This window comes from Centroberyx gerrardi, chromosome 14, assembly GCF_048128805.1.
Source record: "Centroberyx gerrardi isolate f3 chromosome 14, fCenGer3.hap1.cur.20231027, whole genome shotgun sequence".
NCBI lineage: Eukaryota > Metazoa > Chordata > Actinopteri > Beryciformes > Berycidae > Centroberyx > Centroberyx gerrardi.
The window spans coordinates 10,730,406-10,746,995 of NC_136010.1; the positions used below are offsets into that span (position 1 = coordinate 10,730,406).

At 42.0% G+C, this 16,590-nt stretch overlaps 2 protein-coding genes across 2 annotated transcripts in view; one reads left to right on the forward strand and one right to left on the reverse strand.

The window, feature by feature from the left end:
• Positions 1-10,197, forward strand: part of dip2ba (disco-interacting protein 2 homolog Ba) — a 43,513-nt gene extending 33,316 nt beyond the window's left edge. Inside the window, exons 26-38 of the mRNA XM_078288024.1 lie at positions 76-199; positions 405-526; positions 1,266-1,377; positions 2,684-2,793; positions 3,203-3,333; positions 3,443-3,611; positions 4,098-4,268; positions 4,711-4,772; positions 4,899-4,956; positions 5,084-5,158; positions 6,070-6,244; positions 6,458-6,581; positions 6,774-10,197. Of these exons, the coding sequence (XP_078144150.1) occupies positions 76-199; positions 405-526; positions 1,266-1,377; positions 2,684-2,793; positions 3,203-3,333; positions 3,443-3,611; positions 4,098-4,268; positions 4,711-4,772; positions 4,899-4,956; positions 5,084-5,158; positions 6,070-6,244; positions 6,458-6,581; positions 6,774-7,026 (1,686 nt within the window). The 3' untranslated portion in view covers positions 7,027-10,197. The remainder of the gene's footprint in view (positions 1-75; positions 200-404; positions 527-1,265; positions 1,378-2,683; positions 2,794-3,202; positions 3,334-3,442; positions 3,612-4,097; positions 4,269-4,710; positions 4,773-4,898; positions 4,957-5,083; positions 5,159-6,069; positions 6,245-6,457; positions 6,582-6,773) is intronic.
• A 1,097-nt stretch (positions 10,198-11,294) lies between these two features.
• LOC139927654 (transmembrane protease serine 11D) lies at positions 11,295-14,740 on the reverse strand. Its single transcript, XM_078288086.1, has 5 exons — positions 14,737-14,740; positions 13,431-13,614; positions 12,284-12,549; positions 11,630-11,772; positions 11,295-11,531 (listed from the first exon to the last, which is right to left on the reverse strand). The coding sequence occupies exons 1-5, from the start codon at positions 14,738-14,740 to the stop codon at positions 11,295-11,297; spliced, it is 834 nt and encodes a 277-aa protein (XP_078144212.1).
• Positions 14,741-16,590: the final 1,850 nt, after the last annotated feature.

Sequence of the window (16,590 nt, forward strand, 5' to 3'; positions counted from 1 at the left end):
CACATTTTCCTCACCTTCACATGATCCATTTTGTTGTGTGACGTTTCAGCTGTACATTCTCTGTTTTCGCTCTAGGGGGTAGCAGTGTGCACAGCCACGTGCGTCCAGCTCCACAAGCGAGCAGAGAAGATCACTGCTGCCCTTATGGAAAGGGGAGGCCTCAACACAGGAGACAACGTGGTGCTGCTTTATCCCCCAGGTGAGCTATCTATACACACACACACACACACACACACACACACACACACACACACACACACACACACACACACACACACACACCTCACAATTGTTATTTATATGGCTGTCTTTCCTCATTTTTCCATTTAATCTACAGTAAAACACACAATTTACATTTTACATTTTTAGTTAACTAGTTTTCTGTCTTTCTCGTACTTCTCTAGGTATTGACCTGATAGCTGCCTTCTATGGCTGTCTGTATGCGGGTGTCATCCCTGTGACGGTGAGACCGCCCCACCCACAGAACCTGGCTGCTACCCTCCCCACCGTGCGCATGATCATCGATGTGAGTGCAAAAATGAGAAACACTATGACAAATAGCACATCTGTTTTAATTGCTAATCTCCTTCAGAGGTGGAGAGTAATGATGTACTGTACATTGACTCAAGTACTGTGCTACAGGTACTTCAGTTTTTAGGTACTTGGACTTTACTTGTGTATTTCCATTTTAGCTAACTTTTAATTCATTACATATTAAAGCAAATATTTTACTTTCTGTTGCACCACACCTATCTGATACAAAACATGCAATAAGTCTGAGAAGTGCACCACTAAACTATTTAACATAACTTTAATAAATGAAGGACAATTATTGAAACTAGTGCAGTGCCCGTTCGCTTTGAGCCCCGCTGCTGCACAGAGCGCTGTTTGCTTGTTTATTCAAAGTTTATTAATATTGTCCAATCCGACACTGCACGTCCTTGGGTCCCAGCAATACACCCGCCAAGTGTGAAGTAGATCGAACGAACGGTTCTCGAGATATGCGAAAGACACACAGACAGACAGAGACTCCTTGCTTTATAGTATGATGCCCTTGAGCGAGACATTGAATCCCTACCAGCTTCAGTGGTGCTTTTCTTTCGTTGACCCTTCACTCTGATTTCCCTGGAGGGGAACAATTAAATTATTTGAGCAGCACCTTGAGTGGAGGACTTTCACCAGAGTTCTACTGGAGCAAGGTAGAGCTGCTTTCTGTACTTCTTCCCTCACTGAACTTCTCTGTATATGTTTGCTTTGTTTTATAGGTGAGCAAAGCAGCCTGCATCCTCACCACTCAGCCCCTCATGAGGATCCTCAGGTCCAGGGAGGCTGCTGCCAGCGTCAACATCAAGACATGGCCCACTATCATAGATACGGGTACTGGACTCTATGGAGCTCTGTTCAAATTAAGCAATAAGCCAGGAGAGGCCATACTTTACAGTGATTTTAAAACAGCTGGGAGGCATTAGGCACGATGCGAAGCAGCTGTTCCCCAATCTTATATTCAGTGCCATGCTTGTATTCCCTTCTTAACACCACTGTAATAAAAAAAAATAAAAAAAATGCAAATGGGACACAGCACCTCAAGCACAAAACGTTGGGACCAAAGAGTGCGTTCCCCTTCTGGCCACAAGGTGTCCTGCTTGCCCTTTGCCTAGCCTTAAACACCATGGGGGAAAAATATTATTTATTTTTGTTTATTATTAACTTATTATCTGGAAAAACCAGAGTCATTTCAGAATTTCAGCATGTGAGCAAGTCTTTGCAAACCCACTCTCACATCTGTGTGCACTGGCGTGAGAGGGGTGATGCATTTTATGTAGGTTACTAATAGCTTTTAAATTGCCCATGACTGGAATGTGACTGCATGCGATGTAGGCGTGATGACTTCAACTGGAATGTGGCTTTTAAATGCACAATGAAGGGGCATTTTAACATTTTAAATTACAGTATAGGTCCTTGCAGTCAAGAAGAGAACTGATGAACAATTATCAGGTGGCGGTGCGTTCCCAATAGGAGGCAGTAGCACAAGACTCAGAAGGGGAAGCACAGGCAGGGACAAAACCAGCGCACCCTGAGGAAGGCTCTGGGAAATGTGTTCAGGCTTCCTTCTGTGCTGCCTCTAAATGAATTTTAAATCAACCTGAGTGTAATTTTTGTCCCCCTGCCTGTGCTTTCCAATTTGAATGTCTTGCACTAGGCTACATTTTAAATTACTGAATATCAAGGTACTTGAAGTCGGCAAAAAATTGGCATGGGAATTTCCACTGGTGACAGATTGAGTCCATTGCCGATCCCCGATGTATTTTTCCAGTCACCCAGTCCTAATATATGATCCTACCTCTGTCTCATTCAAGAGACCAAAGGAGAGTAGATGTCCCAGTTATTCAGACTGAAAGGTAGAACTCTGTTTGACTTGTGATCAAGGAAAGAAACTGCCATCAATCACCAACCAAATGCTGGTATGTTTGTACTGTGGCTGGTAGGTTAGTCTCTGCCGGACACTTCGGCAGGTAAACAACCATTTTCCTGATGTTCCTTTCTATTTTAAATATCAAATTGGCTGGTCAAACAGTGAAAGTGGGTGATTCATTTTGTCAACCAATAACTAGCTGTAGGCAGTGGTTAAAAAAAAGTCAGTTTCCTGCTCTGTTTGTGATGTTTCTCTTCCCCCTCCTACCAGATGATCTCCCCAGGAAGCGGCCTCCACAGATCTATAAGCCTCCCACAGCTGAGATGCTGGCCTACCTGGACTTCAGCGTTTCCACCACAGGCATGCTGACCGGAGTCAAGGTAGATACGTTCACAAGCCATGCTATAAAACTTGAAGCAGTATAAAAAGCAGAAAACAAGCCAGAAAACAGTAATATCCTGTTAGAAATCTATGTGAGTTGATATGAAATCCTAAAAAACAGAAAAAAATCATATCACTATATAGTTTATGGACATAAATCAGAATTAGATTCACTTTAATTTGCCTCGCTCATTGGGTGCACAAGAAACTTGATGTACTCAGTTGGTGTTGACACATTTTATGACATTTACACATTACACAACACACTAGGCACAGGACATAAATGTTATTTTAGTGGACGCCATATTTGCAAGAAGGCTCTTTTTAAGTGGATGGTCTAACTGAGCTGGTCTGACGACAACAGAAGTCACTATTTAATGGTTTATGTTGTTTGTGGTGTGTTGTCAGATGTCCCATGCGGCGGTCAGCACTCTGTGCCGCTCCATTAAGCTGCAGTGTGAGCTCTACTCCTCTCGCCAAATAGCCATCTGCCTGGACCCGTACTGTGGCCTGGGCTTTGTCCTGTGGTGCCTCTCCAGGTAACACACACACACCCACACACACACAGACTGAATATCACATTTCATATTACATACCATCCATACAAATGTTGAGTTGTTGCTGTAGCGAGTGTGTTTTTTGGACCAGTGTTTACTCAGGTCACCAGTCCATCCTTATCCCCCCTCTGGAGCTGGAGAGCTCCCTGCCTCTCTGGCTGAGCACGCTCAGTCAGTACAAGATCAGAGACACCTTCTGCTCCTACTCGGTCATGGAGCTCTGCACCAAGGGCCTGGGCACCCAGACTGAGATACTGAAGGTGAGGATGACACCCATACTCAGTCTCACTCAGACTGCCACCTGTGGTAACCTCTTGAAATTACTGCTCTTTCATTTCTGTATTTACTGTGTAATAATCACACTGTAAAAAAATATAATGTTGTAAATTATACATTTTTGAATGGACTAATACTATCTACTTTATTTACTTTATCTACAATTTACAATTGATTGTTTTTTTGTAATCAAAACGATAAATCTGAGCAGTAATTATTCAGTCAGGGGCAAGTGAGCAATAGCTATTTGTGTTTTGTTAGACTTTGTTACGTGATAATGACACTTTAACAATGCAAAAAAGGAGGAATTTAAAGCATTCAAAAATCAGAAGTCTGGTACCATGCTAAAAATGTCTGTAGGCCTGCTTTATGGTAGGGTAAAGTGCTTTGGATAAAAGTAGTCCACCAAACGGTAAATGCATGTTTGTATACGCTTACCCTCGATGTGTGAATAACTTGTGTGTCTGCAGGCACGCGGTGTGAACCTGTCCTGTGTACGGAGCTGTGTGGTGATAGCAGAGGAGCGACCTCGCCTGGCGCTCACCCAGTCCTTCTCCAAGCTGTTCAAAGATCTGGGTCTGTCGCCCCGGGCCGTCAGCACCGCCTTCGGCTCCAGGGTCAACCTGGCCATCTGCCTGCAGGTCGGCTTCACCACACCTATTCTTCATTCATTCTCCATATGGACACGCATTGAACTGACAAATGAGCACATTACACATATCTTTACCTTTCCTCATCATACACCCGGGTTGTTATACTTTTTGATTCTGTATACATTCTATTTGATGTTGATTTTATTTTGTATTTTGTTTTGTTCAATTTCAGTTTGTTTTATTTTTGCCAAATGATGTACGTGTATATATTGCGGATGATACACATATATTAATGAGAGAATTCCCTTAAAATTTTCATTGTGTGTATTAATGTACTGATTATATAGATGGGTCGTATTCATTTGTACTGCTCTCATTCTGGCCTTGACCAAGAGATTAAAATTGAAAATACTGTAATTAAATATTTTTTTCAGCCTTCATTAAGTGTTAATCTTCACCCTCATGTTTTTCTGTGTGTTTCCATCTGCAGGGCACATCTGGACCGGACCCTTCCACTGTCTATGTTGACATGAAGTCTCTCCGCCATGACAGGTAAGACTGGAGCCACTGCACAGGCAGCGACAGTGGACACATGATCACACTGGTGAGACCTGAGACAGTGGGTCAGTCAGACTGAATGTGATAATTGACAGGAAGTCTTTTGTGTGTCTCCTTCAGGGTGAGGCTGGTGGAACGAGGGGCGCCACAGAGTCTTCCACTCATGGAGTCAGGCACTGTAAGTATTGATTATTGACGAGTAAGCCTCATTTGAGTACTTGCTCGTATTGGCCACAGACCTAGAGAAGTAGGAGGAGTGGTTGAATTACCTCAAGCTAAACTCTCCTCTTCTGTTCTCCCCTTAGATCCTGCCAGGAGTGAGGGTGATCATAGTCAACCCAGAGACCAGAGGCCCGCTGGGAGACTCCCATCTTGGGGAGGTGAGTGGGCAGAAAGGCTCATGGGACACTGACATATAGACATTTCCTCCTTTGTCATTTTCTCTAATGAGTCTTAAACATGTTGTGTAATAATGAAAGTAGAAGGATTTGAAGCATCTTACATTTGCAACATCAACGATTTATTAAAGCTTCAGAAGCGCATCAGTAAACAAACAGCGCATAATGAGCAGGTGAACATATATTGGCTGGTAAACATGCAGAATCTGCAACGCGTTTCGAGCTCAGTGCTCTTCCTCAGGCAGCACTGAGATGTAATAATGAAACCAACCAAAACGGCTGTTCAACCTGTTGTAAACTCATTGGAAATCCCCACATTATCATATATAGGAAATCCATAACCGCTCAATGCACAGAAAGACATTAACGAGAAATGCTCTTTACCTATAATAATACACGTATGCAAGGGAAGTACACCAAAAACAAGTGATGGTTTCTAGACTCATTTCTTGCATTTTTCCTGTACTCTATCTATGTGGTGAAAGTATTTAGTAACTACATAATGTAGTTAACACTAAGCATGACTGAACAATAGGGCTAAGTTGACTTTATTTTTAACGAAAATATTTTATATATACAGTGGATATCAAAAGTCTTTATACCCTTTTTTTTTAGGCGTTGAGGCCTGAAATGAAAACCCATTAAAACTTTTTTTTTTTTTTTGCTTTTTGAATATAGTAACCAGCAAAATCAAGGCTAAAACAAAACAGTACTAATTTCTGACAAAGTATTAAATATGTTAAACTGAAACACTTTGGTTACATACTGTAAGTGTGTTGCATATGTTCTCAGTTGAGATGATGCTAGTTGTTTACTGTCACTCAACATGGTGTATGCTAAAGTGTTGCATGGATCACTCATTCCCTTCCCGCGGTGTGTTTGTCTGTGTCCAGATCTGGGTGAACAGCCCCCACAGTGCCAGTGGCTACTACACCATCTACGGAGAGGAGAGCCTGCAGGCAGACCACTTCAACACCAGACTCAGCTTTGGGGAGCCCCATACTCTCTGGGCCAGGACCGGCTACCTGGGCTTTGTCAAGAGGACCGAGCTACTGGACGCAAGCGGAGGTGAGACACTTCACAAAAGACTATCTCATAAATTCTGTATGTCTTGAATGTGAGGGTTGTCTACATAACTTTAGCGAGGTATCTCTTTTATTATCTGTGTTTCAAATTGGCGTAAAATCACAACTGGTTTTGGGGTCTTCATTTTGCTGAGTGTCCATAGCCATAACTGTGAATAATCAAATACTTACAAATTCTTTCCCACCACCCCTCCAGACCGTCATGATGCCTTGTTTGTGGTGGGCTCCCTTGATGAAACGTTGGAGCTGAGGGGGTTGCGCTATCACCCCATCGACATTGAGACCTCCGTGTCCCGAGCTCACCGCAGCATTGCAGAGAGGTGAGGCTCTTCACTCCGTCTATTCACTCAGATAGCATTGGTCATGTGCATCTTGTGAGATTTTAGAAGCTATACTCACTAAAATCCACCGTGGCCTTCATTCTAGTACTCTTATAGAACGATAGCACAGAAAAAATTACTTAATTTCATTCTTTACATGTATCTGTGCTATAAACATTTGTTTCTCCACAGTGCTGTGTTTACATGGACCAACCTGTTGGTGGTAGTGGCTGAGCTGAGTGGTTCGGAGCAGGAGGCCTTGGACCTGGTGCCCCTGGTCACCAATGTGGTGCTGGAGGAGCACCACCTCATCGTGGGTGTGGTGGTCATCGTGGACCCCGGGGTCATCCCCATCAACTCCAGAGGAGAGAAGCAGAGGATGCACCTGCGAGACTCCTTCCTGGCAGACCAACTGGATCCCATCTACGTGGCTTACAACATGTGAACACCCGTCGCCGACTAATACAAAGAAAACTGAGCCAGGCTCTGAGAACAGACATGAGGGAGGAGGACTGGGGGTGCGTGCAGTAGCAACCCCAATGTTTAACCTCAGACACACACACAAGCAAGCGCCACACATTTGGGGATGAAAGTACAGTAAAAGTACTGTGATGAGCAAGTGTCCCCCTCTCAGAAACTGCAGTTCCTTCCCTGCTGCAGTCTGCTGGATCACTGCAGTCCAGGTTCACTGAGGTTGCCACTGGGGGAAAAGGATTTTTCTCTCCTCTTGATAGTACAGACACATGCATCTCTCGACTGGAGGAAATTACTCTTCATCCACTCTCGCCATCCCACCTCTCCCTCACAGCTCCAATTCATGATTTTTATTTTTTATCAGACATTTATTACATAGTTTCACCACAGAGGAAACTTTTATTTCTCACCTCCTTCCATTCCTTGGTTTTTAGCCTCGCCTGTATCATGCAACCCTCTCTGCTTGGTTTTTCCCAGCCATCCTTGAAGGCAGGATGGCAGCCTGGAACTGCTGAGAGGAGCTGGAACTTTCCCCATGCACTTTAAGTCCTTGCACCTCCGAGTCCATTTCCTGCCCAGCCCACCTCCGAGGGGACACCCCCCACGTTTGCTGCTTCACAAGAGCAAATCCACATCAGTATTAAAGTGCCACCAGCAAGTGCGGCCCACATGGGCAGCGCTGATATGTTACCTTCCTATCAGGTGCACCGTGGCTTTCACCACCTATCGCATATTTGCCGATAGATATGCTATTGGCATTCACACTTGCAAAATGTTCTACAATACACTTGAATTATTTGTTGGTGTGGGAAAAGAAAGACTAGCTTTGTAAACATTCAGCCTGCATAAAGACGAGCAGTGTTCCTTTTGATGGACAGAAAAACAAATCCTTGATATACTGTGTGAGTAGAAGTTGGTCCGTTAGATAGTTCTTATGATTGTGATAGTACTAATAATGAATTTTGCAAAATTTTAAACTCACCAATTTTCAGAAGTTGAGTTGAAGCTGTACCTACTGCTGTGTAGGTATGCATGCTAATTGGCGGTGCAATCAATGTCTACATGTGGGCCTGTTTATTTACTGTACTGATGCATACAGTAAGAAATACTGTGTCAAGCCAAGGAGTCACAAAGGAGGGCCGATGCTAAATGTCCAGGCAGGACTGGCAGGTTTCACAGGAAAACTCACAGCTTGCTGGCTTGAATCGAAACGCCCCACTAACTTACAGTATATGTCTTTGTGTAGTTTCCCATGCTAAAGCAAAGAGCATCTTTCATAATAACATTAGCGTCACGGTTGATTAGGTAAATGTGGGTTATCAGAAGGCAAGTTAGTGCCTTTATATTGTACCATCATGAAGCATGGCATTTGTGATCATGGACTGGTGAATTTCTAAAAAAGTAGATATCGAGAATGAGGACAAAACTTTGCCTTATTAAACCTGTGGGACTTCAGTAATTTTATTTCTTGTTAAAGGCTTCATTTATGGCTGTGCTACTTGTGTAATTAAAGAAGTATTCCACCATTTTTGACATGTCAGATGCCAATTTATAACTCAAAACACACTCATCACATTTTGGGGGAGGTGTCTTGTTCTTTTGAGTTTGCAGTCATGTATTTCTAATTTCATCATCATTACATCCATTATTTCCAAATGTCTGTAACACTGAAAAAATCCTGTAATTAGGAATCAACAACAATCAAAGTAACTGTTGTAATAGGCCCATGTGTTAAAAATGGCAGAATCCTCCTTTAAAAGAAAAGGGAGGTTTTATTACGGAGAGCAAGGATGTTGTCTGTATACTGTATTTTAGAGGTCAGATACTGTATTACTGGTGTTAATGTGTACATTGAAATGAACTTTGTTGATAAAACTTGACTGATCTTTCATACTTGACAGCATTTTTCTGCATCATTAATTTAACGGTATCACATTGCAAAAGAAGAAATGTTTCAAATTATTTTGACAGGAAGTAACAATGTGCACTTTCCCAATATCATGTTACATGTGTGAGTGTGTCCACCTGGGTGTGTGAGTGTGTTTGTCCAGTTTAATAGTGACATTCGGCTGTTCTGGCACAAGTTTATCCTTCAAAAACGATCCCAAACTATTGAACCATTTTTATTCCGAATGCAAGCTTCTTTGTTATCTGCATTTTTTTATGTCGCCTCCACTGTATTTGAATTCTTTCCATCCAAATTGGAACTTAATATATTTTATAGGGGTTTCATCAATATTTCCTGATGTTATCTTTCTTTGAAACTGCACAACTTCTGCAAACGATTGCTTTGATTTAGAAGTAGTTTGACATAATACAAACTGATATACCAACATTTCCATTCAGTGACGGACATTGACATGTATGCAAGCCAGTCTTTTGGGCAAGGTTGAATTACTCATAAATAACTCCAAGTGAAGCTTTTGAGCTATTATGTGGTAATTGCTTTGTTGCTACTGTTTCACTCCAAGTTTTAATAAAGGTTTATAATTTCGTGTTGGCCTTCAAGCCTTTTCAATAGACATTGGTGCTATCTATTAGGGAAAGTTTGAGTTTCAGATAAGAAATGACACTGACAGACTTTTGTCCTCCAATGTCATTACAAAAAAAGTTTGAGATTTCTTCCTGGTTGCCCTTTTGTGTGAAAACTAAGTCATTTTCTCATTCTTTTTCAATGCTAACATTTTCATAGTTTGACTCACTACTCAACTCTGTGTTTAATCACTTAATTTTCATCAACTCTGTGATCTTATCAAAAATCTATCCTTGAGCAAATTGACATGGACATTGCAAGTTGACATACCCACCATTTCCATTGTATATTTATTTCAATTTTCAAGTTGTAGTGTTGTGGAGAATGGCATATATTTCTAACCTCTAAAGTTATTATTCTAAGCACAATATGTATTGTATCTGTGAGGTAATGAAATTAGGATCTTTCACACAAAACTCAAGGGCCCAAAATGTATACCTCAACAACTGTCTGTACACTATGCATAGCCGAGCTGCAGCAAAGACATTCTCAAATAGTCAATGGTGCGATAACTTCTAACTCAGAACAGGCATACATGTCTTACTTGGCAAAACACTGTCACACTGTCATTGGATGTGTTTCATGCAAAATAAAAAAGGCTTTGTCAGAGTTTCTTGTGCTCTTTCTTGCGAATGTCTCTGGAAGCTTCGGGATTCAGCTCTACTGTGAAAACAAAGTGGCGTCTTCTTTCCACCAGGTGTCAGTCAATCTACTTCCTTATCTGAAAATGAAAGATGTTTGCTCCGTGATGACGTCACGGCCCAGTTTCTGACAATTTTGGCCACATCTTCCTGCTATCTAGCAGTTTCTATGAATATTGACAAAGCTGGTAAACATGCTGTGCTCTGATACATATTCTAATAACATTAAAAATAACAAATCATTTTCACTTCTCTCATCCTATTTTGAAAATGTTAAATTATTTAATCAGTAATACTTTTCCTCAGGTCTCCACAAGCTGAGAATCCAAATAAAGTCAACTGTCGATAATAGAGTAGGGGCCCTATGGAGGGATTAGATTACTGATCATTTCTTTTTTTTGTAATGAACATTTTATTGAAAACTTAAACACAGAAATAATACAGCCAGGGATCGATTCACTTAATTGGAGAACCATCAAAACTAAATACCCACTCACTCATAAAATAGGAACATAAAAAAAACCCAAAAGAACAAGCAAAGCAAAACACAGACCGATTATTGATCATTTCTGACCACTGGTGGGGATCTAAAGTGCAAAAAATGTCCCTTAACTAGACTAAAATATTGTGTGCAAATGATGCTGTTTCTTATACAGTGCAGGAACTATACAGAGCCAGGACTGCTTGGGATTGAGCTCTGTAAATTTAAATATCTCATTCAGATCTAATTTTTTGTGTAGTACTTAGGATATCTTTGTAGGGCAGCTATAAAATTTAGGATGTGTAACAGTTTTCCTTGTAGCCATGCATGTTCCCCCTGTGTTAAAGCCCAACACCATGGCTTATTTCTGGACTACAGGACAATCCCCCACACTCGTTTATTTATCTGTGATTCTGTGTGTCTGCATAGCGTCCTTATAGCTTAACAAGTATGGTCTTCTAGACTGTTATGTATAGCCTCAAAGTCCATGAAGAACAACATCTTAACAGTGATATTGATTTACAGTGTTTCAACTGTCTGTTGCTAAGCAGTGATATTTAATGATGAGACACTGTCTGGCTTTTTCAGATCAGCATCAAAACAGCACTGAGCAGAATTGAGGTGATTCTCGTGCTCAGGCCGTGTGCAGCAGACACGGATCTGGCCTGAGTCGTCTTCAGCCAGGCTGCGAACTTGCTGGTCCGAGCGTACACCCCCGGCCTGCGAGGCCGTCCGCACTCCTCCCCAAAACTTGTCACTCCGAGCACAAAGAAGCGCTCCTCATCTTCGCTGTAGCACTGCAGGGGGCCGCCGCTGTCTCCCTAAAACAGACACAGCCAAGTCTTATGGAAATGAGACTTGTATAGCCTGTGAATGGAAAAGTCAGACTGTGAGTTTAAAAATGTATGAGAATGATCACCTGGCAAGCATCAGCAGCCCCGCTCTCTAATCCGGCACAGATCATGCTATCGGTGATGGAGTCGTCGTACCAGTTGATCAGGTTACATTTTTGTGTGTCGATGATTTCCACCTCAGCTTCCTGCAACCTGGTGACACCCGCACCTGCAGCAATTAGACAACACCCACCATGTTGCACAATGATAAGAATAATAATGTGACACTAGGGCTGGGTGATATGGCTGGTAATCAATATCACAATAATCATTTTTCGATATCGATATATATCACGATATGGCTCACATATGTAAAAATCATGTTAAATTGAACCAAATAGTAATGTTAGGCTGTGAGGTCAAACAAAACTGAAATTTTCAAATAATATTCCTATCATACCTCATTTTGTCAGAGTTTTTAAGTAAAATTTGCTTGTTATCATCAATTTAGACAGCAGAATTGTGTCCCGTTATCCCAAAATCACCACATTATCACGATATGATTCCACTGAAAGACGATAAACGATAATATTGAGTTATCGCCCAGCCCTATGTGATACTGTATTGATCCTAATAGGTAAATTCAGAGCGCAGGCTCTGCTAAAAAAACATGATCATGCATTTCATAACAGTGCTGTAGAGAATCAATAGCTAAACAGGAGCTGTGTTTTAATACCAACCCTTATAAAAGGTGCTCCCCCATCCAGTGACGAAACAGTGGGTGAGGTTCAGGATAAACTCATGGGTCATGTTATCAATAGTGCAGATAGGTTGGACATGGTCGCCGAAGTGCAAAGGAGAACTGAGGCGCAGAAGTGCCACATCGTTGTTGAAATTTGCTGCATCAAAGTTCTCATGGATTCTGAGTTCCCGGACGGAGCGAGTCTGGGAGTGTTTTCCTGGTGCTGATAACACATGAAGTCCTGCCACCACGTGAAAATAGATCCTGCTGAGCTTACTGGAAGCAAAACAGAGAGGCAGTGATTAGTTGACTGTGTTTAGTGACTTGGACTCATTGTGGTTTTCAGTTTCTTGTCCACTCTCACCCGGCTCTCCTTTTCCTCTACAGTCCAAATCAGGTTTCCACATTAGCTCATCCTCCTAAATAGCGCAAATATCAGGTGTGGGTAACTGGAGTTGGCTTGTACATTTACCCATCTTCTCTAAGTGTGTGTGTGTGTGTGTTAGGAGATGAAAAACAGCCTCAACTGATTTGTCCATATCTGTGTACCTTGTATCTCCATGTTATCTACCATTTGTTGTTACAGACTTATAAAGCTTGAACATCTCAGTGAATATACCTGTGTACACACACACACACACACACACACACACACACAAAGAGAGAGGGAGAGAGAGTATATATCAAATTGATCTCTGCAAGGAGTGAGTAAGATAACTTTATTTGGACAGTCCAATGTTGATACTCAACTTACTATCAGGTGATAAAAAGTAGATGTTCAACAAAGTGCCACTTGCCTATTTACTGCATCTCCACAGACTATGTAACCCAAAAACCTGACTTTACAGTCTCATCCCAACACTAACCCTAACCCTGTCCCAATGTCTAGCATCAACCCCAACCCTAAAATTAACCCTAACCCAGACATTGAATCTATAGACTGCTTTTCACACAATTACAAGTAGCCTATCACCTGAAAATCAGCAGTAGACTTTTTAGTGACACATTATAGTCACTTGATAGGAAGTTGAGTGTCAACATCGGAATATCCAAATAAAGTTTGACCGTGAGTAGCCTAACGCTACTCTATACCAGGTGGTATGGGTGCCGGTAAGTCACATGTAGTTAGAGTGTAAGTGACTCACGGGTCTTTTCGGAAGCAGTGTGTGGCTGTGAGCACCCACAGGCTGTTGAGGATCGTCCCGCCGCAGTGATGCCTGGACTGCCGCTGGATGCTGACCTGCCAGGGCCAGGCGCCCTCACGAGCCTCCCGGCCTCCTACGACCCGAGAGCCGCCTGGGGGGCCGAGCAGGCGCCGCTGCCCGCAAGCTAGCAAAACAAGAGGCAAAATGGCTTCTGCTTTCACGTCCTTTTTGAAGCAGTCGCCTGTTATTGACGTTGTTAGAGCCAGTGGTGTGACAGTAGGTGAGCAGGTGAGTCCTACTGTTGAGGTGAAGGGGGGAACTGTGTGTGAGCGGCCATGCTAACGTCAGATATTTTAATGGTGATTAACTGATAGCTGAGCATTCTCTAAACTGGAGTTTTAGCATTCTTTGCCTTGGTTTTACTCACTGTGGAGCAATGAAACTTGTGAAAATACACACAGTGCCGTTATAAAAAGCAGAAGTGCTTTACAATCCATTTAGTTTTAACCTCTGAGAGGATTTTGGCCGCAAACAAACAAAAGTAAACACTAGAACTCTATGACGTCACCGGGAAAGTTTAGCTAGGTTTATTCTGTATGAAAAGTAGGCTAACGGGTAAATAAGATAAATGAAAGCAGAAACTGTAAGATATTATATGGGTTTATAATTAAATACCATATGAAATCAATGTAACTCGTATCGCTTGATTGCAGCCTAAATAATCTCCCCTATGAAAGTCTACAATAGTTTACATGTTATCACATTTCACATCACACTTAAGAAAACTTTATTTAGCCTATCCCACATGGGCCTATTCAAATCATTAAAAACAAGACATAGATTACACACATCATATAACAAAAAGAGACAGGACAGAACAGGTTACCAGAGTAACAGACAATTTGCATGTGTGTGCTATTGAAGTGCAGAGTGTGTGCAGACTGGGTCAACTGAAATTATAATAGTTTACAATTGTCCAGTGCTGGAAACCTCACGATGAGGCGAGATATGTTTCAAAATTTGCACAAATTGGCCAAAATGTATTCATACATGTAGATGGCATTCATTGGAATTAAATTTTGAGGGGTCAAAATGTAGAATGTATGGATATGTACTTGAAGCTATAGGATGTAGGCCTATATGTTTTCATCAGTGCATAGAAAGAAATGTAGGCCTATTTACAGAGTCTAACATATATTTAGAATAAATGTCAAGTATGCACAAATTTATTTTTTGGCTAATTCCTGTATGGTTTGAAACATATCTTTAAACATATGTGAAATTTAATTTTGCTGTATGGGCTCACCCATGCTATTAATTTTATTTATTTATTTATTTATTTTACATCTCAGCCATGCAGTGGCCTTAATCGAAGGTGTCTCTGACTAAATCCCCATAGCCTGATAGCCAATAAATTCCTGCACTACAAACTCACTATACTGAGCTCACAGCGAGCCAATGCGATTTGAGCATAGGTCAGATAAACCTTGGCCAGGTTGTCTGTGCAGAATCTCATATAGCCTCGGCGAGTCTTTCGGAAGTCGATCAAGCCCTATATTTTGTGAACCAAATACTGGAGCTTATAGGCTACAGGCCCAAATGACCTGTGATTTTACGAAACGCACTTGCCGACACTCCCTTACATTTTGCTGAGAGTCATCAATTATGCAGGGAAACTGCACGCACTGAGGGGGAAGATACCAGCAACAATATGGCGACAACCGCAGTTTCTCCCCAATCTTTTCCACATCTGCAGTCCAGCAACGCCTTTCTGGATTCCTTGTAACGCTTACAAAGTAAGTCAATTACATTTCTTTGTGAAAAGAGCGTATGTTTTTAGGTAAAGGTAAATTTTCGCCCTGTCGGTACCCTTGCATAAATGTCGCAGAGCCGCACACTGCCCTGCATCTTTTTTTGGGGGGGGACTGAAGAGGATGCCTGCGTGTGCTGAACATCTCGGCTATCGGCTGTATCGGAGCAAAAAATATCCATCGATCAATAGATCGTGATTGCTGGGTATTACTCGATTAATTATTTCGGCGATCATCCAGGACATTGATTAGACCTTGCGAGAGAAAATGCCTTGTAGGCTAGGCTAAAGGCAGGGTGCCGTTCGACCGCTTCAGGACGAGATAGCCAAAAACCTCAACATTTCTCATATAATTGTTTACTCTTTTCGACTATTATATCCATCGGATTACAGGATGATACAACATAACGCTTCGAATATGCGGTTGAAGCTATGTGAGTATAGCCTATTCCTTCCTCCATCATCAATAGTCAAGAAATTTACATCCCTCTAGGTGCTTTTCGTGTGGCATCATCATCAACTGTTCATCTTATTTTTTCAGTTTTGTCTTCATATTGACGACTGTGTGTGATTATTAGGCTTCTGTCTAGATATGTATCTGTGCACAGATATAGCCCTTATTGATTTGGCAGTCGACATGGCTTCACGGGTGTGGTGCAGATCCTTCAAGGCTACGCGCAAAAAACGCACAGAATATCCTGGGGAAAAAAAAAAAAAAACCCTCAATCGACCCATTTGCGAAATATTAGGAATAACATTTTGCACGGACTGTGCGATATATTGACATCATACATGTGACTTTGATAAATCCACGGTTGCAAATCACAGCGTGACATTTTCAACATAGAAACCACCCACTGCAGCAATTGGTTTGGCCAATTTGGTTGTAGCGGGCCACTTATATGCGCAATATAACCTCTAGCTTCTTACTGTGGGTAAGCAGGCGTTTCTATTCACGAACATGTATGTTTTAGCCCTTTAGAAAACGCGTTTGGGCCCAGCTTCTTCATCGGCAGGTTGAGTAAACAAGTCTGTTTCTTTACTGCGTCTCTGGAAACAGGAGAAAATGTCAGCGTGTGCCTGTCTTCTCTGTGGAAACTGGTGTTGCATTGCGAAGCCTGCCTGTAAGAAATCTGCAACCCAGGAGACCGAGACACAATAAGAAGAGTGTTGTCTTGACTTAATAACATTGACTACCGTCCTCCACTTGCAGAATTGAAGGATATAGGCCTAGGTGTCGAGAAGGGACCTTATCAAGTGGGCCTGTGGAAACAGCTGCTGTATTATTAGCCTGCATTAGACCTAAAAAATCACGACCAGGACGGACGGTTTTCCAGACCGAGGCAAGCC